The 18,525-nt window shown below is 43.1% G+C and overlaps 2 protein-coding genes across 2 annotated transcripts; one reads left to right on the top strand and one right to left on the bottom strand.

Annotated features, from left to right (window-relative positions):
- Positions 1-616: 616 nt before the first annotated feature.
- Positions 617-12,333, top strand: LOC144166599 (P2X purinoceptor 7-like). The gene is made up of 5 exons (XM_077696107.1): positions 617-1,141; positions 2,281-2,487; positions 2,828-2,999; positions 6,925-6,969; positions 12,196-12,333. The coding sequence occupies exons 1-3, from the start codon at positions 990-992 to the stop codon at positions 2,982-2,984; spliced, it is 516 nt and encodes a 171-aa protein (XP_077552233.1). The 5' UTR covers positions 617-989; the 3' UTR covers positions 2,985-2,999; positions 6,925-6,969; positions 12,196-12,333.
- Positions 2,929-16,633, bottom strand: LOC144166597 (uncharacterized). Its single transcript, XM_077696106.1, has 9 exons — positions 16,504-16,633; positions 15,071-15,437; positions 12,171-12,344; positions 11,956-12,058; positions 10,243-10,326; positions 9,677-9,919; positions 5,912-6,083; positions 4,432-4,580; positions 2,929-3,696 (listed from the first exon to the last, which is right to left on the bottom strand). The coding sequence occupies exons 2-9, from the start codon at positions 15,305-15,307 to the stop codon at positions 3,497-3,499; spliced, it is 1,362 nt and encodes a 453-aa protein (XP_077552232.1). The 5' UTR covers positions 15,308-15,437; positions 16,504-16,633; the 3' UTR covers positions 2,929-3,496.
- Between the last annotated feature and the right edge of the window lie 1,892 nt (positions 16,634-18,525).

The following is an 18,525-nucleotide window of genomic DNA, read 5'->3' as shown; positions in this document are numbered from 1 at the left end:
AATAATTTTAATTTGGCACTAAAACTTTCCTAAATCTCAAAAGTGGCACATGTATATAAACGTAACACTACCGTACGAATACGAACAGCTCCGCCGGTTTTAGCACCTGATTAAGATACCTCATAAAGGAATAGCAAAAACTGCGGTTTATTAGGGTTTCAGCTGGCGACAAGTTTCTAAACCCATTTTTTCGTCTCACGTGCAGTTAAAAGTATGTTTCTGTGCGGCTAACTGCCATAGTTGCCAGCGGTCGTAGCAGCATATACTTAAGGCAGGTATATCAATTTGTATACAATTTGTATACGGAATTTGTAGGCGGAATTTGTAGGCGGAATTTGTATACAAATTCCGCCTACAAGCACACTAGTGCCAATTAAGAAGAACCGTTTTGGTTCAAGCTGAATTAAATTATGCCCTTTCATTTGGTATAGATAGCATAAACTTCACAAAAATTGGTTGGCTGTCCATATGAAGCGATGCGAAGTTGCGCTAATGCTCCGCGCTGCAGACGCACAGGCACGCTCGTTTTAGATAGATTGATGTCTGCTCACTTTAGTCAAGGCGAGCGCAGTTTAATGCCTAATTCGTAGAATCTTCAATCGCAGTTGAAGTCGACTCTTTCTTCTGTTACCTCTTGCAAGACTGCACGCGCATATTAAAGGGGTCCTGAAATACCTTCCGCCGATACATGGATGTACATATAACCAAATAAAGCAATGTATAAGCAATCTTCTCCTGCAAGAATTTTGTTAAAGCGATGAGTATTAGCCGAGAAATTGTAAATCAAAAACTGCGTATTATCGTCGTGCCGCCTTTCCTCCTCTTTTCAACGTTCTCTTCGCTGTTGACGGTGCGCCCGCCTTCCCTCCCATGATGCTGCGCTCCTCAGCGGTGACGTACTTCCGCTTTTGCGCTCCGATTGCCGTCTGCTACGGCAAGGCGTTGGCTACGGGCAAGCTCTTTCGGTTTTTTTCATCTTTGTTGACAACATGGACCCGGCACTCCGCTCAAGGCTGGAAAAGCGAACTAAAGAGCTGGGGTGGGATCCCTACGAATCCACACCGCGACGAAAGGTCTCAAGAAAGGATGCTGACCCCGAATCGCCAGCGTCACCGGGACGAAGCGGCGACGAGATGAATTGGTAAGTATGGAAAAATGAAATATTTGAGCGAATGATTGAACGGTTGGCTCGACTTTTGTTTGAATGAGCGTGCGTGCGTTCTATACCGATGTCGATTGCGTAGGCACCCTGTATAGTGCGCACACCGTAATAGCGACGCCGTGCGCGCGCTCGCGTCAGCAATATATACTATTCCCGTCCAATATTTTCGAAACGTGGCTAACTCAGCCACAAGGTTGCACTGTGTGGCGTGGACCGTTCTTTTTTTTTTTTTTTTTTTTTTTCTTGCGTCGGACTAGCAGGGCCGCGAGTTTATTTACCATGCGACTTGCGCTTTGAGGTTCGTGCTGGGCCTGCCCTTCCTGGAGGACTCCCCATGGCTACACAAAATCATTCACCAATTTCAAATTTCTCATTAATGGCTCGAGGCTTTCGCTCTTCTCCATCATTCATTGTTATTATTGGGGTGTGCTCAGTGCTGCCGACCCCTCCGCGACCACGGCACTACATTTTTTTTTCCATCGAAGACTGATGCCCCTGTTTTGTGCGTGAAGTAAACGGTTTAATCGCTCAATAACGACGTCGCGATTTTGCAAAATAATATATTTCTTTTCCTCTGAAAGCACTATTGACAATAGAGAAAATGGTTGCTGGTCCCAGCTGGCTTATGGCCAAATTCTGTTCCAAGTTTATGGCATAAGTCCCAGCTTGGACTACCATTTTCTCTAGGGGAAGTTAGCCCCGGTGCCCAATTTATTAATTAAATCGTGTCAGTGACACACGTAACTAGGAGTCGTGACTACCATTTTCTCTAGGGGAAGTTAGCCCCGGTGCCCAATTTATTAATTAAATCGTGTCAGTGACACACATAACTAGGAGTCGTGACATTTTAAGTGGTATTTTCATAGTTCAAAAGCAGATATTTTTTTCTCTACATGTCTACATACTTGAAACGACGTATTTTCATAGTTTAGAAGCCGACATTTAATCTACTTTTCTCTTATTAGAGTGGGGCAGGCTATGTCCCATTTTCCATACTGTTGAGCATACTGAAAATTTAAATTGGCACCTAGTTCCTTGTGTTGTATGGTGCACATCTGTGTTTACCAGCTGCTTGTCAAACACAAAGCTTACCCGCATGTGCGCACTTGTGTATGCAGGTGCCAATGTGGGCTGTGTGTGGCCAGTCCAAAGCCACTGGAAAATGTGTGCTGTCGGGGGATCGCTAAAGTTGTTGCCAAGAGCAACAATGACTGCATCACTCGGCATGCATATTTTCCCACCCTTTGCCTCAACCCAGCAGTTCTCGAGGCTGTGTACTGGGAGCTGGAGTCCCATGGCGTCCCCATGCCTTGCGAGTTGCACAGGTAAGACAGCTAGCAAAGGGGCAGGTCCAAAGTGCTTTATTATGGGATTCAATAAGAACATTTTATTCTTTATTTATCCATGCATTTTATGTTTCCACAATCTAGAACAAGGCTGGTCAAGACAAGAAGCACACTTAAGAACGTGATACAGAACTGAAACCATGACATAATAACAACATAGCTTATATTTACTTAAAAGTGTAAACCAACCTACACTCGCATATAGCTAATTGTCAGTGCATTTTAATACATGCCTAGTATAGTAATTAGCCAGCAAGTGTGAAATATTGACTGATTCTATTGTACTGTAAAGTGCATAACTAACTTCAATTACTTTCAGGAAGTATCGCTTCACGGCATACAGGCTCTTCACGCGCTGGTGTTGGGGCAGGCTCGGAACAGCCAATCGAGTCGTGCTACCAGCATGTGTGGTGGGCCACATACGACAACACTTCCCTTCAGCGTCATATGTGGGCTTCCAGTATCCAGTGCTATAAGGCTCGGACACCAAGGTAAGATCTTTCTTTTTCAGTATAAGCAGCTCCTGTGCATACAAAAGGGCACCCATTGTGCTGGTGTAGTTTTTTCAGTTGGCTTAAATTACGTTTTTCAGTTGGCTTAAATTTCGGCTGCTTAACAGGCACGGTAGCTCAGTAAAACGGAGGTCTTGAGAACTGCTATTTTCTGGTTGAGACGTAAAAAATATAAGAAAAATTTAGGCTTATACAGCTCTGCTGTAAAAAGGTCCACATTGTACACAGCAGCAGAACCTTGCTGAAAGCTTGCCGAGCTCAAGGGTGCGGGTTTGATTCCTGGCCGCGGCGGCCGCTTTCCAGATAGAGGCGAAAAGTGAAAGCGCCCGTGTGTTCTAGATTTCGGCGCACATTGAAGATCCCCAGGTGGTCAAACTTTTTCCGGTGCCCTCCACTACGGCACTCCTAATCGCATGTGTAGTGTAGGTGCGTTAAACCCACCAATGAAACGATCAAATCAATCAACATGATGAAAGCTAGTGCTCCACCAAGGCCTCCACAATGGGTTCTTGTGGTGCATATCGACTAGTATACTCAGTGATGAGTGCTTCCTTTGCTGGCCGGTCGTATGCATCGGTCATGTGCCGCTTCCTAGACGTGCTGCTCGCAACACTTTCCCTGAGCGTGGTGGCCTCGCAACGCATGGCCACGTCGTTCACGAGCCTGCAGACATAACCTTGCAAAAGAAAAAATAAGACAGCACTTCAGTGTTGCAGCTCTCAGCACAAATTAACATCAAGTGTGTTATTAAAAATGCATCTTGAACGGCAGCGTAATAGTAAAGGTAGTACAAAATGGTATTGCTTCCTTGTAATTGTTATCGGCTCTCCCTAAGTGTTGTTTTCACCAGGCTTCAGATAATTTTTCGGTACAACTGACGTGGTTAAGAAAGGCAGGGTTTCTGGAGTGTGTTCTTTGCAGACAAACCAGTCGCAGTATAAATATAAGATTGTTGGAACACAAAAACTCACTCAAACACGAGACGTATTCACACATCACCAGGCATCCTTCTGAACACGGGTGCATTCCGCTTTTTCATGATACCAACATCCTTTCGGTGCATGGCAATCGGATCACTAGGAAGTCATTGAGGCATGTCATATTAGGAAAAGGGGGAATGTGCATATTAGCGAGCCGTCGATAACACTGCAGGAACAAGAATTTTGGTTTTGGATCAGTTTGTTATAATCTAGTTGTGCGTCATGATGTAAGAGGATGTGGGTTCGGTCGTAGTAGTTATGTTTGTTTTGTGTTTTCCATAAAATTTGTTGTGAGTGCAGCGTGATACTGTCGCAAGAGGTCTTTTCCTTGCATTTGTCTCTTGTGCTGCCTTTTAACGTGGGTAAGCAGTACCAAGTTGCCCACATGTTGGTCCTTTTACAGTTGTTATGAAAAAGCTGGGCTCACGTACCAAATGTCGGCTTGGTTTTCAATGGAGAAACAAAGAAGTGCCCTGGCCGGGGTCGCGACATCTTCACCTTGTATTTCTTTTTCCCTTTCTTGGTCTTGGCCTGCGGCCGCAAGGCATTTTCATTATAGTGCAGCACAGCCAATTGTGTCCTGAAAATAGCAGAAACGGTGCAAAAAAAGTGTACTTGTAAAAATTCTCTTACTGGAGGTTGTTTGCAGTGCTTAATTTCAATCACTGTTCTGAGACTAATGAAACTCAAACACCTTCAATCTAGATGCATTGCTGTTGCAAACAATATTAGGAATAATGCAGAAAAAACTAAACAGATTAAAGTTTTGGGTCGTTAATGCAGTACTAATCGAAAAACAGTGCATGAAACAAGTCAAAGTATGAATGATAAAGAAAGGGAAAATTTGTTAGTCTCATTTCTGAAACCCCCTTTTTTATTCTCAGCCGTATTTGAAAAAAATTAGTGGCATCACAGCCTTGTTCTCGATTCCCGAAACCATTTGGCAACCCAGAAAGTGTTACAAAATTAAGTCTTACAAACAGGTATCAAATGTTTGAAGCTCGGTAGTGAGTTCTATGTTATAACTAACTCCAGAACCCTCAACTGACAATTCATTCGAGTTCCAGAGCAATGAAAAAAAAAGAGTTTAAAACTCGCAGTATCTGGATGAGAATGTGCCTTTTTTTCAGCCTAGCCTTGAAAGATGAAAATTTAATCATTACGATAAGTTTCTTCTAAACGGATGTATCCACGTTTCTTCTAAACGGATGTATCCACGAATGTATCCAATCTTACAAATTATATACTGTGTACACTATTACTTTTCAGTGCAAAAATGTGTAGCTGGAAACACTCCATAAGATTAAACAGCATGCAATATAGATAACGGACATTACTATTTTGACAAAAGGCCCCAAAATCTTGCCTTAGAATTGTGGGCAAATGCATAGACTGCATTTGCAAACTCTGTTGTTCTGATGTCTGACTTCATAAATAACAAAGGTGACACCTTGAAGCCTTTCTATGACTTTTGAAAACAGCCTCGTATTATATAATCAGTGTGCCGTGTGCTTTCATCACAAGACATTCAAGTTGAATCGTTTTGACTGACTGATTCCAGGCACCCACTAACAATCCTTGTGTTGAATAGCTTGATAGAACAGTTCAAATTCAGTTTCTCCAGCATGTAGTGACTTATGCTGATGCTGATGAACGTGATAACTTTTGACACGTAATAAAGGTCAATTGGTGCCATTGTATTAAGAGTAGATTGATGCATGGTGAAGCACAATTCTCATTATCAGAAGAAGGAATTTTCACCCGAAATAACAGGCTTTTAAACACGTGTATCCCCATGAAGGTGCGACAGGACTGGGTAATCAGCTTGAATTATCAAAAATTTTAAATTAACCATTTGTGAACTGGCAAGCTTTTCTACTCTATAAGGGCAAGTTGATATTTTTTAATTACCTTGCTGCCATTCCCTCTTCCGAAAATGCTATTGCCTTGGGTGCAAAACGAATTATCAGGCTATTGAATGATTCCAGTGCGTAAGTCTGTACAGTTGGAGACAATTGCTGCAGGTCACTGAGGAGGCGGGGGTTCTGCAAAATCGCTCGCAGCTTCAGAAAAGCAGGCGAATCTGTTGGAAGAAAATTGTTCACACATTTCTTATTGCCTCCATCACTAATTAGGTAATCAGAACTATTAATGCCATGCAAAAACTTCAGAACAATGTTGCTGCATAGTCACATACAGGGTTCTCCCCAGAAATTTATGAGATGTGGGCATTTTAAGAACGGGGAGGGGGGAGGGTGGCAAGAAGTTAAGGAATTTCAAATACCCGCCGCGGTGGCTCAGTGGCTAAGGCGTTGCGCTGCTGAGCATGAGGTCGCGGGTTCGATTCCCGGCCGCGGCGGCCGCTTTTCTGATGGAGGCGAAAAGCGAAAACGCCCGTGTGTACGAGATTTCGGCGCACGTTAAAGATCCCCGGGTGGTCAAAATTAATCCGGAGCCCTCCACTACGGCGCGCCTCATCGCCTGCGTTGCGTCGGCGCGTTAAACCTTACAATCAATCAATCAAATCAATCAGGAATTTCAAATTTTCATCACCAATACGGAAGAACTGGCTCGGGCATCTTCGGACTGCCATGTGGTGAAAAGTGAAAGCTGCTAAACAAAATAAGAAAGTGATAAGTGGAAGCATCTACTCCAAGGTTTGCTTGCAGCTGGAAATCTGAGACTTCAAAGTTCATGCTCCTTCTCACATAACCAGATGGCAAAAAGTGCGGCCCGCTGCTGCCAGCATTATGACACACGCGAGAGAAGTTGCCATACTGCTAGCTCTCATGTTAATCGGACATTCATGATTCTGTTTGAATTCAGTAATTTAAGACAAGCAGCACAACAAGAGTTCATTTGATGTGAATCTCATCAATCTGCTCTGCAGTGCAGACCTAATACAATGACAACAATTATTGCAGACCAGGCACCACACGAGTCCACTGTATGTCAAGATGACTTCGAAGGTGAGCACAGACGACATTTTTCTGGAAGGGATATGAGCTGCCAACTATGCACTGCCATTGTGGGCAAGGTAGACATGAGCTTTATGCGGTTTTAACTAGCAGCCTCCTCAATGTCACATTTGTAGTGGCACGCAATTATTCGAAAATTTTAAACGCTGAAGCAAATAATGCAATATGTGATTCTGCTTCGAAGTGAGCAGCACTATTACAAAGTTTCAAATAGTATTTAAAATAAGGTTCAAAACACGAGGGAACAGTTGTTTCAATAATTTCTACGTTTGCCACCTGGCTGGTTTTTGATCAGCAAGCCTTCGTTTGCATGCATACACTGCTGTTGTCAGTGACCGACTATAAACTTAAAATAATAAGTACCTCAGCTGGTATAACCCAACCAACTATAAAATTAAAATAAGTACCAGAGCTGTTACAACCTAACTGAATGTTTACCAACTAACATTAACCATGCCAGGCATACAGCTGTCTTCTGTGGTAACTACTTTATATATCGTCTTAATTTACTACTGCACATCCATGACGGTTTGTGCCGTGAACTGCACCGCCCGACACCAGGACAAAAAAATTAAAGGCATAAGGCAGTAGTTTGGAATGTTTTGCCTAAATCTTGCCCTAGATTACACTAACCTCCCAATTCATTGTCAAAGTTTAATTTTTCCTTTCCTGTTCGAAGCTGCAGGTCTTCTTTTTAGCAAAAGGTGGCAACAAAAGATGGGCTTTGCCATCATTTGTTACATTTGTTTGCCTGATTTTGTATTTATTTCTAATTTGCACTTTGGAGCTAAACGGCAACTGAAGTGTCACCCCCACATGTACTTTTTTTTAACAAGATGGCATCCTAATGAACCCGGATAGATAAAATGTTGACTCATTGCAAAAAAGACCAAATGGCCCGGAAAACCATGTGCAAAATGCATCCTTTGCAACAAGTCCAATGAGTTAGGGACAGGATGTATCGCACTTCGAGGCCGAATGATCGACCGCTGCAAACATCATGCGACAAGCTTTCCCACACTACAGTGGTGACGTGCAGGTAAATGACTAACAGAAAGTGTTACTGGGGAACGCATTGTTATTTCTCAGCATTATGCCAACTACACCCTGGTGCGCGGAAAAACAGCTTTCTTTCCTGCATGCCCTGGTGCTTCTCTTCTCACATCCTGATAAGGTGGTCACACCCAAGCCGCCCTGGTCAACACTTTCTAGATAAGGAAGCCCAGCTCTAGTCCCCAAGCTCCCAGTTGTTTGAGCAAATGAAGTGCAAAGTTTATCTTTTCTTTCTAAAACTGTAAAGTCCCTTCTGTTCTTTTATTGCCACATTAGAAAAGTGCTGAACTTCTCTCGCTTCGCACTTGCAGACACCAAGATAAAGCTTTCGTGACAAAAAGGCGTCATTCGCAAAGCTGACCAGACCATGTTTGTTTATCATGCACTTAGACAAATTTTAGCCTCAGCTCTTTGTATATGTTTAATTAGGCATGAAATGCCCTTCATGAAATCCATATTTCAGATACTTGTGCGTGCATGTGCGGTCAAATTTTATAATTTTCAGTGCAAATGATTTCTCAAAATAAAATTACGCATTGTTACTGTGAAGCGAACACACGGGCAAGTGCAAAGTGGAGATTATACTACCTGGCCGTGAAGGCAGGCTGACGGAGCTTTAAAGGTCAGGCTAATTTGTCATGGCATGTGCTGCTGAAGTTTCCTTCCTAAAACTGACATGAATGTTCATGATACTTATAAAGAAATGTTTAATTTTGCCTGGTCAGAATATGAACCCTATGATTACGCTAACACTGAAACACTTGTTGAGGTCACCACATAAGATGAAATTTATCCCCATATAAAGTACACTGCCGTCAATAAAGGTAAAACCAGTGGGATAGCTTCTGTATGTTTGTGTTATGTCATTAACAATGTTGCAAACCCTTTAAAATGAGCCTCTAAATTTTGTACAGGCTACTATTACTGAAGCATGTTTGACAAATTGTAAATTTTCAGTTTTTTTATTGGCTTCCTAAATATTCATTTTGTTTAAAAAAATTTTTGATTCACAACTATTCAAACCGAACAATAACAGCACGAGTGGCACCTGCACTGCATTATTCTTTTCTCGTTTTTTTCATTATTATTATTTTCAGTTTTCGAGCCGTGCAAAGTATCAGTTTTTAGTTTCCACTGAAGTGTAATAGTTGTTGCATGGATTTTATGATGAGTGCATGTTACTACGCTTTTTCACGGCCATGAGAAAGTTGATCAGGGTTTTACCATTTTCCCTTCCAATTTGCTCCTATGTATACGCATATCCCTTAGGTGGCCCCTGTGCTCAAAGAAAGCTCCTAGCTTTTGATTCAGCCTTAGGCCTGTCTTTTACTACATGGCCTGATGGCCTCCTTGCCATTTCCATCACCCTAGAATAACCAACTAAAGAAAGCTAAAGAAAGAAACTGGAAGCTTTGAATGAAGTCCTTTAAGTATGTTCTTGTTGATCTTGATGTCGTAGTAAATACGAACTCTACAAATCTACTACACCTGCTACTCATCCGTAGAGGCCAAATTTATCGGCCATACATATTTATATGGTGTGGTTGCAAAATAGTTGCCGCCACCGTGGCCATCTTTAGCGAACTTGAAGTCGGGGAAAAGCCTGCATTGCCAAAGCAAAGATTATTGCAGTGCAGCGATTCACCTGGTCTCATCCATTGTCTATCTTCAATGGGCTCATGTAGGCATTCGGAGAATGGCCCCTGATGCCCCACATGCTTGTTGCACACGTGGTTGAGTAGGCTGCCCCAGATGCTCAGGATGAGCTCTCCATCCCCATCGCCCATAGCTGCCGTCCAGTACAAGTGATTCTTGATGGCCTCAATCCAAAGCTGTATGGAGCTACAGCCTTTTGATTTGGCTGCCAGCTTGAGCTTCTTCTTGAGGCCTGAGACAAACAGTACACAGTCTTAATTAACTGAAATCGAGGGTTGGACGGAAGCCCATCTGGTCAAGAAAACACAGGACAACAATAAAAACTGGCACCGACCAAGAATGTTTAAAATCCAAAAAAGACGTTTTGACTCCTGTACGGGGGCCTTGTTCACAATAAAAACTGGCACCGACCAAGAATGTTTAAAATTGAACAAGGCACCCGTACGGGAGCCAAAACGTCTTTTTTTGGATTTTAAACATTCTTGGTCGGTGCCAGTTTTTATTGTTGTCCTGTGTTAATTAATTGATGACTTAGTAGCAGGATCTCCCCCTCACCTTTAGCAATGTGCCACACATCAAAAAAGTGTCTCATGTTTGGCTTTTTCTGCCTGCACAATGTTCTTATAGCAGGGTGGCGATCTGAAATGCATAATAAAAAATGAGAATTATGCCGATATCTAAATGAATTTAGATATATGAAACATGCAAAAATACTTAGGCATTTTTGCATGTATTTTTGAGGTATTTTGCATGTATTTTTAACAAAACTGCACCTCTCATAAACAATACACTCGATTTTTATTTCAATTCCCAAATGAAGTATTTACTTTTGTAGAGCGCTCAACTTAGTTTACTTGAAAGTAGAATGTTTCCAACAGCACCTGTCTCTGGTGAAAGTAGAAAAAAGCGGTGGATAGATAACTTTTTTGTGTTTTAGTGCACCATTTAGCTGTGGAAGGTGGCTTATAGTTTAAGATCCCTATTATCATTCGATTCTTGATGTGCAGCAAGGCGAAAAATACTGAGCTGATATTCACGAAGCTGTTTGCACGTAATGTGTAGTAAAAATAGTGATTGATCTCCACCCGCGTGCGGTTTATTCTGTAAAAATAGAGCGATGTGATAGCCGAGGCGCCGGCTAACCAAAAATGCTTTTCGAAGTCGTGCAAGCAACTTAGCTTTGTAAATCAGGGACGGCTTTTTTACTCGCAATGCCAAGGATTGCTACAACAGCAGTTGTTCTGACGGAAAAATAACTGTCATATGGTCTACTTCATCTCGATTGATAGCAACGCGATGTCGGAATCGCGCCTAACTCCATTATCTTGGGCAAACATTAGTGAAGTTCTGTGGAAATAACAGTGCTAAACGAGACGCTTAAAACGGCTCTGAGCGGCAGCCGGTCCCTAGCGCGGCCGCTTCCGTTCCATCACGTACTATCGGCGTCAAATGAAACTCGAACACAAAAATGTGAACCAGAACGTGCAAAATTGAAAAATACTATTCGTGGAGTTCATATAATGACTTGCTATTGATATGTTGGGAAATCCACTTTTCCCAACTTTGTTTTTGGAACTAAGCCACGCGTCATTTTAGCTTGCATGCAAAGAAATCGCGCTATTTGTGTGTTCAGGTTCATATTTTCGTGTTCGCGTTTCATTTGACGCCGATAGTACGTCACGTCTGGCCGCTGGTAATGGCCGCCTTTTGTATCCAGTTTCGATTCTGCTAACGCAAATGTCGTGAGCCGTTTGCGTCGCAAGTTAATGTTTGAAACGTAGTATTTTGCATTTCCCAGCAAGTCGGGCAACTGGACTAACTGACCTCGCCTGCCCATTACACATCTTTCTAGAAACTCTGCGATTTTCAACTACCTGCTCATTGCTGTTCACATGGGTGTTACCTAGCTTCTGGTATTTCAGTAATGTGGGAGCTCAAAAATTCACTGATTCAAGAGACTGTCAAAGCCTATGAAATTTATAACATCACGTGTGGTTCAACGACATCAACAAATCCAAAATTACATTTAGACAACTCATCAGCATGTGCCAAATTTCCTACTTCTGTTATATACTGTGTAAGCTTATTCCACTTTACCCGTTACGCTTTAACTGCTGGGGCATTTATGGTCTTTGTATTCCTTGACCTTTTATTAATAAATTTCCAGCTCTGAGTAATGCATCATCCTGTATGTGCTTTCACAAGAATTGTGATGTAAATGTTATTCTAAGAAATGTGCATTTTATAGGGAGGCATTAAGAATGTTACCTGTAGTTAGAGAACGTATGGCGACACCCTGCTCCTCCAGTTTTACCATGGACCTGACTAGCCCTTCTTTCTCCATCGCCACGCTGTTTGGCACACTTGCTGACTGGGAATGAAAAAAAAAAGCATTTCTAGCATTAAAATGGTTCATGTGTACTTTCATAGGATGTATGTGCAAAGCGTGCAAGTAAAGTTTCTGTATGGTCATGTTCTCTTACCTCTTTAACCCTGATCTGCTCGCAGTGGATGATGCGGTTGAGCTGTGTGCAGAGGAGACTGTATGTGCAATACTTTGCACTGTAGCCCGGGGAATCGCAGCGGCCATCCCCTGCCAGGTCCACTGCCGTGCCAGCAACCCTCCGCACCAGCTGGTCCTGTTGCTCCTGATAAAGCTAATTGAAAGAATGCACCCATCTCTGTGAGAATTGGCACTTCAAAACAAGTGTGGGCATGTGAGAATGCCACTGGGAAGACAGATTTACTACTGCACTGTTTGCCAGTTTGTTAGCTGTGCTTTTTTAGGGCCTGTTTTGTAGAAAATGCAGCCTTGCAAGGACGTGTACTTTTCAAATGCCTTTCTAAGTAGCGGCTTTTAGTCTTCGTGATATTTTTCTTTCCAGCCTCATAGGATAAGGCTATATCATCACTTCATGGATACATGTTTCACCGGTTTTAGATGCATGGCATTTATAAAGCAAGCAACACTCATTTTATGTCACGTTTGCAACCAGTGCACATGTTCATTTGTTCGCATGCACACAGCTCAAAAGTGGGAATAGGATCAATCTGTAAAGGCAATATTTCTCAGATGGTAAGGTAGCAAGTTGTCACAATCATTGCAGAGCAGAGGGTCTTGCTCGAGATGAAAGAGAAAATCTTGAAGCAGGTTGAATGTTAAAATAGGCGAACACAACCTGTCGGAACTTAGTGCTACATCAGGGGTGAGACAGCTGCGCATATTGCGCAGTTTTGATACAAGGTTGTTTTCCTGCGCCAGGCTGCTCCAAAAGCTGGAAAATTGCAAAAATTGCGCCAAACTGCTCCAAAACAGTCTGAGAGCCAATGATTTTAATGCTGCCGTCAGTCTCAGTGGGAAAAAATGCTTACTGACGGCATAATATTCCAGCACCCCCAAGGTGATGCTGTTTGTAAAGATTGAGTTGATTGATCATTCAATAAAACACCCGCATAAAACTGCCTCCGAGATAGTTTTTTTCGAAAGTCACGTCAGGTTGCACATGTTACATTCTGTGAGTTTTAAAGTTTCCCTATCGAAAACCATTGCAAAGTCCTGTAGAAAAAATGCTTATGTGTACTGAGGCGACAAACTACTTGTGCGAGTTGACGAAAAAACGACAATTTTCGGAGCGCCCTATCTCCGGAACGACATCAGCGGGCGCCGCCATCTTGGTGTGGTGAAGATTGGAAGACATGGCCGCCGGGCGAAGCAGTTGCTCAGGCAGAGTGCTCTTCGCCGATTTGTGCCGTGGTTTTGGTTATGGGGGTGGCTGGGTTTACATTTAGTCGTTTGATCTCTTGCAGAAAGTTGCGCGACTCGAAAGACAGGAGTTCATCGAAAACGACGTGGTGCCGGCGAATTCGCCGTGTTTCGGCCTCGAGTGTGAGGCCGGTGCGTGCTTGAAAAATTTTGGACTCGTTGCGGTGCTATAAAACGCAGAGTTATTGCTGCCTCTGACAGCAAGCTTACGAGTGGCGGGAATAGGACGATAGACACTGCAGAAGTGGCGGCGCGGGCTACATCGCAGCAAAATATTCAAGAAGTGTCTGAGGACGGGGTATTATGGCACGTTAGTAATAATGGTTCATCTATCTGAAGTGAAATTTGGAGCCAAGGTGGAGGTGGGTCAACATACGAACATTACTCAAATTACAATCGTTGTGAACGTGTACCTTGGGGATTGAAATAGGGGAAGGGGGGGAGGCTGGGGGGGGGGGGGGGGTTCGACGACTGCAGTGTCACCTCGCTTTGCGCAACTTTTGCCGTTGCTCTACACTTGTGCGTAAAGCCCAGTCTGGGATTGCAAAAATAATAATTTAGGCATTCACATGATAATAAAAATGCCTTGGAGCTGCTTAGTTTTTCAATTCGATATTCTCAACGGCGCTCCACGCTATCTATGCATAGAGCCTAGAAATTTAAAAGTGGTTTGTATAAATGTAGTGCAGTTCGTACCTTGTGATACTCTGATAGAAAAAACTTTTTTGATAGCTGTTTCAGTGTTATGTACGTTCAAAACCGATTTAAAGGTGCAGTTCCCTCCTCCCTCCCCCCTGATTTGCCAAAAATTTGGTTTTTTAGGCTCCTAAGGTGACATAATAAATGTCGTTCTTCTGCTCCAAATCAAGGTTCTCCTGCTCCAAAATCGAGATTTTGCTGCTCCCAAAACTGCTCCCAAATCTGGTTCAGCTGTCTCACCCCTGAGTGCTACATGCAACCTAGACTGATGCATGAATAAAGCCGGGTCCCCTTCAGGGATTGCGAAAGCAGTGGGTGAGCACTATCGGAAAGCTGACAAGGAAAAAGCCAGCTTTGTTAGCAGAACAAGGGGTATGCATGGCGAGTGAACTATAGCAAACTCAAGCCAGTTTTGTATTTTTCCTATTACTCAATTTTTCCTCATCAATATATTGGTGTTTCTCCTGTTTTTGTCTCTAGGTGTTTCTTCTTGCTTTCATTTCTTTACAAGTTGTTTCTTGGTGCATAATATTCAGCCTCAACTGTTTTTCTGCTGTAAACATATGGGGCGAAATTTGTATGTGCGTGGAACAATAAAAAAGCCTCTGAAAATGAACTAGATGTTGTAACATGCTTCAATTACTTGTTGCGAGCCCTGTTAAATGTAGTGCTGATGAAGGAAAATGGGGCCCTGATGCTTCCAAATCCATCTTAGGGATGATTGAAAATCTGCACTTGTGTTTTGGGCACAGGTGTACATACTTAGCTCTCCTCTGGCAGTTTCCTGTTGATGGTAGCCAAGCCTTAATGTGCTGAGAGCACAGACATGACAGCCAGCTGTGCAGGCAAATGAATTTGTGCACAGGGTGGGCAGTAATCTGCTCTAACTGAACGCAACTGCAGCATGCCGTAATTTTTTACCTTTTTCACAGCAGGTAGCAAGTAGCCCCTTTGATAGTTGAAGTATGTCCTCTCCGTGATGGTTTGTATTTTGATAGATTGGAGAGCTCTCAAAGAGGCAGCCACAGGACAGCCGGAGAAAAGGATGGCCGCTGCCAGGAGCACATTGCCAGCTGCTTTGTCGCCCAGCAAGGGCTGGCTCTGCCATGTGGTGCCAGGGCATGTCGGGTCAGGGCATTTACTGTTTACCCGGACCATGGAGCCCAGCACCTTGAAGTCGTTCTGGCAGGGCTTGTGACAGATGCGGCACACAGCAAGCAGTTCCCTTAAGTTGCTTTCGAATACCAGGAACTTCCGCTGATCTTGCGGTGTTTGCTCTGCCTGGTCACTGCAAGATGTAATGAACCGGTTATGAGCCAAAGAATTCCATATGCCGGCAACCTTTGGACTATCTTAGCTTGCCTTTGTTTTGGTTAATCAATGCCTTAATTTTTTTCTCATTAGTGCCTGAATACATGTAGCGTCTAAAACACTGCGGCTTCGTGAAAAACCATTTTGTTCTTGCCCGGATCTTGGTACACATCGAAAATTTCAGAGAGAATATGCCCTTACTGTCCCCAAAGAGCATGCAGCAGGTATTCCTTGTTGGCAATCATTTTGATTTCCAATTACACCCCACATATTTTTTGCTATTTCTTCAACTTGCAACTACATAAATGATTTCTTTCTTTGTTAAGTAAAAAATACCTTTTTGAAAGGACCATGCAGGCAACACATATCCTTGTTTTATATTTAAAAGTATCAGCCTTTCGTCACTCACTCAACCTCATTCTTGACCCAAAGGACTGTTTTTACGTCAAATGTTGGAAATATCGACCAACTTTCAAATCTTTTATTACACAATGTTGGCATTGATGTCATTGGTGCGGCACCAAAAGCAGAATATTCAGTGTTTCAACTGTACGCTGGAATTCAAGCGCTGTCATCGAATGAACCAGAGGCCGCACTATATTTACACAGCCGTGTTTTTTGGCTTTACCTTTGTTGGCGGCTCCCGCTAATCTGTACAAACTAGGTCCTACGCCATGCAGAAGGCAGTTCAAGTTAAAGAAAGTGTCTGGCGAGTGGCTACTCTTTCCCCCTGATTCCTTTATGACCTAGCTTGATTGAAGTTTGCATTAAAATTGACAGTTATTCTAGTGCGGCAATTTTCTGCATGAAGCAAGCTATTGTTTCGTCTTCATGGTTCCTCTGAAAGCAAGCACTAGTGCGGTTTCTGCTTAAAGCTAATGTGCACAGTACAAGGAGGGAAGGGTTAATGACATACCTGGCAAAGCTCAGTTCAGCAGTTAGGTGAAATGTGGCATCGCTTTCTGCTCCTGGCTCCTGCTCGTCGACCTCCATTGTTATGTCATCCGTTAGAGAACGCTCCACTTCTGGCAGCTGATCCTCACCCAGTTCCATTGCGTCTGCAGGCAGAGGGGTTGACTGACGTTCAGGCTGGAAGTCTGGGGGTACTGGTAAGGGAGAAGCATCCGCTGTTTGTGCTTCTTTTCTTGCCAGAAAAGATGGACACTCGTCGGTCTGCGTCCCCACTGCAACCCGAACCTTGGCCTCCAGGTTCACCTGCGTGGCTGTTGGTTAAATTAAATTACTGCACCGAAAACACAGCTAACTGCTTGGTTTCGCTGTTGTGGCATTTTTCAACCATCTATTAAATTGTTTCTCTGCATTCAAGCACTCCATGCAAGAGGTGTGGCCAATGGGGTCCTGCTTACCATTGTTCTTTGTTGAACCTTGCTGCTCAGTCTGTGTGGAAGCTTCCCATTGAAACACAGCAGTTTGTGTAGCTGTTGTATGCAGTGGTGGGTGGCAGGCACATGGGCAAGCTGGTGGCTGCAAAGCAGTTCATTTATTGTAATCAGTTATTTAATGAGCTCAGTTAGTAATATGGTCCCAGTTTGGGAGCATTGTGCCCAGAATGAAAGGGCGTGTCCTATTATCAAGACTTGTGATAGCTTGTGCAGCTCAATCGACTAAACTTTGAAGGAACAGCGATTCTGTGGTGATGGCTTTAATACCCATCCATATACAGTGAAGCTGTATATGGATGGGGTTGCATGCATTTTTCTGGTTCACCAATAAAACCATACTCGAAACCTCTTTGAAGATCTTCCTCCACTGAGAGGAACGGATCCCCCTAGTTGGTATTCGGCACTTTTGATGTTTTTCTCGAATAACTCACAGTAGGCATCGGTTCAGGTGAAGCGATACCAGGAGTTGCCGAGGTCGATGGCCTCTGCATGGTGGGTGGCTGTAACAAGGATGTTTAGTGCACCATTAGGTTCTAGTTTCTGTTCAGTGTTTATTCTAGAGCAATATTGTTTGTTCCTCTGACTATGTTGACCACTCATCATCTTGTCCATTGAAGCCGTGGCTATGTAGATCATTTAAGGGGCCTAAAAAATTCTTCATACATAATTTAAGGGTTCCAGCTTCCGGGCTACTATGTACAGTCATGGACAAATGAAACGTGAACACAAAAACATGAACCAGAACACAGAGATACCGTGATTTCTTTCAATACAAGTGAATTGTTGCGTGGCTTTATTACAGTAACAAAGATTGAAAATTTGTCTTTCCAAATATACCACTAGCAAGCGTTTATTTTTTATCCACTATCCATATTTGATTTTGCGTGTTCCGTTTCACATTTTCATGTTCCCATTTCATTTGTCCATGGCTATACATGGACTTGGTGTACAATGACCGAATAATCAAGTGAAGCTTGCATACCTCTGCAAATTAAAAGAGCTATTCAAAGGGGTATTCCCTATGCAGCATATGCCAGTGCTATGCATGTTTTCTCTATGCAATGAAGGGGTGGTGCAAGCCTGGGGTTGCCAAGGACAAGGAAACAAGTATTTTTTTTTTTTTTGCCTTGAGGCGACGACTAAGGTGACTGACTCATTGAAGCTCCGTCATGAGGAGTAGAAAACAGCAGATGCACATTCATAAAAATACATCTGGAAAATGTTTTCCCAGCAATCACACTCGACTTGGGTGTGTTATATGGCAAGAAATTTCAAACGTAATCCTCATACACAAAAGAGGCACCCCCTCATTAAAATTTTTTTTTGGTAATGGTGTCGAACACCGTAATTTGTGCTTTCAGAATTGGTCACTAGTTCCTCTGGTTAGTAGGCTTTCTCCCGGGCAATTTCAGTCTTTGCTTGATAATGTTTGTCTCGTGCGTTCTCATTTCAATCTTAATAATACGTCTTTTTTTAGATAAAAAGCTCCCTTACTCCACATGCAAACCCAGAAAATGCCTCGTCCCTCATCAACCTTCTCGCTGCTCAGCCAAAATATAGTCAGTGCATCGATGGTCCAGGGGTAAAGAGGGAAAAAGCGTACACCACGAGAAAAGAGAGACGGGGGGAAGAAATACCTATTTCCAGAATGCTACGAAGAGC

Source organism: Haemaphysalis longicornis, unplaced genomic scaffold (genome assembly GCF_048455015.1).
Source record: "Haemaphysalis longicornis isolate Haplotype H1 unplaced genomic scaffold, Haemaphysalis longicornis Haplotype H1 scaffold_18, whole genome shotgun sequence".
NCBI classification, from domain to species: domain Eukaryota; kingdom Metazoa; phylum Arthropoda; class Arachnida; order Ixodida; family Ixodidae; genus Haemaphysalis; species Haemaphysalis longicornis.
The sequence above is the reverse complement of the archived record's forward strand: the minus strand, read 5'-3'. Positions and strand labels throughout refer to the sequence as shown.

Bases quoted from the DNA above. Each gene is read 5' to 3' on its own strand.
- LOC144166599 (XM_077696107.1), top strand. From the start codon at position 990: ATGGACCCGGCACTCCGCTCAAGGCTGGAAAAGCGAACTAAAGAGCTG. The intron at 1,142-2,280 runs GTAAGTATGGAA...TTGTGTATGCAG, and splicing joins AGCGGCGACGAGATGAATTG to GTGCCAATGTGGGCTGTGTG. The intron at 2,488-2,827 runs GTAAGACAGCTA...AATTACTTTCAG, and splicing joins ATGCCTTGCGAGTTGCACAG to GAAGTATCGCTTCACGGCAT.
- LOC144166597 (XM_077696106.1), bottom strand. From the start codon at position 15,307: ATGGTCCGGGTAAACAGTAAATGCCCTGACCCGACATGCCCTGGCACC. The intron at 6,084-9,676 runs GTGAATCGCTGC...TTCTTCCAACAG, and splicing joins TAGACAATGGATGAGACCAG to ATTCGCCTGCTTTTCTGAAG. The intron at 3,697-4,431 runs GTACGTGAGCCC...TTCTTTTGCAAG, and splicing joins GAAAACCAAGCCGACATTTG to GTTATGTCTGCAGGCTCGTG.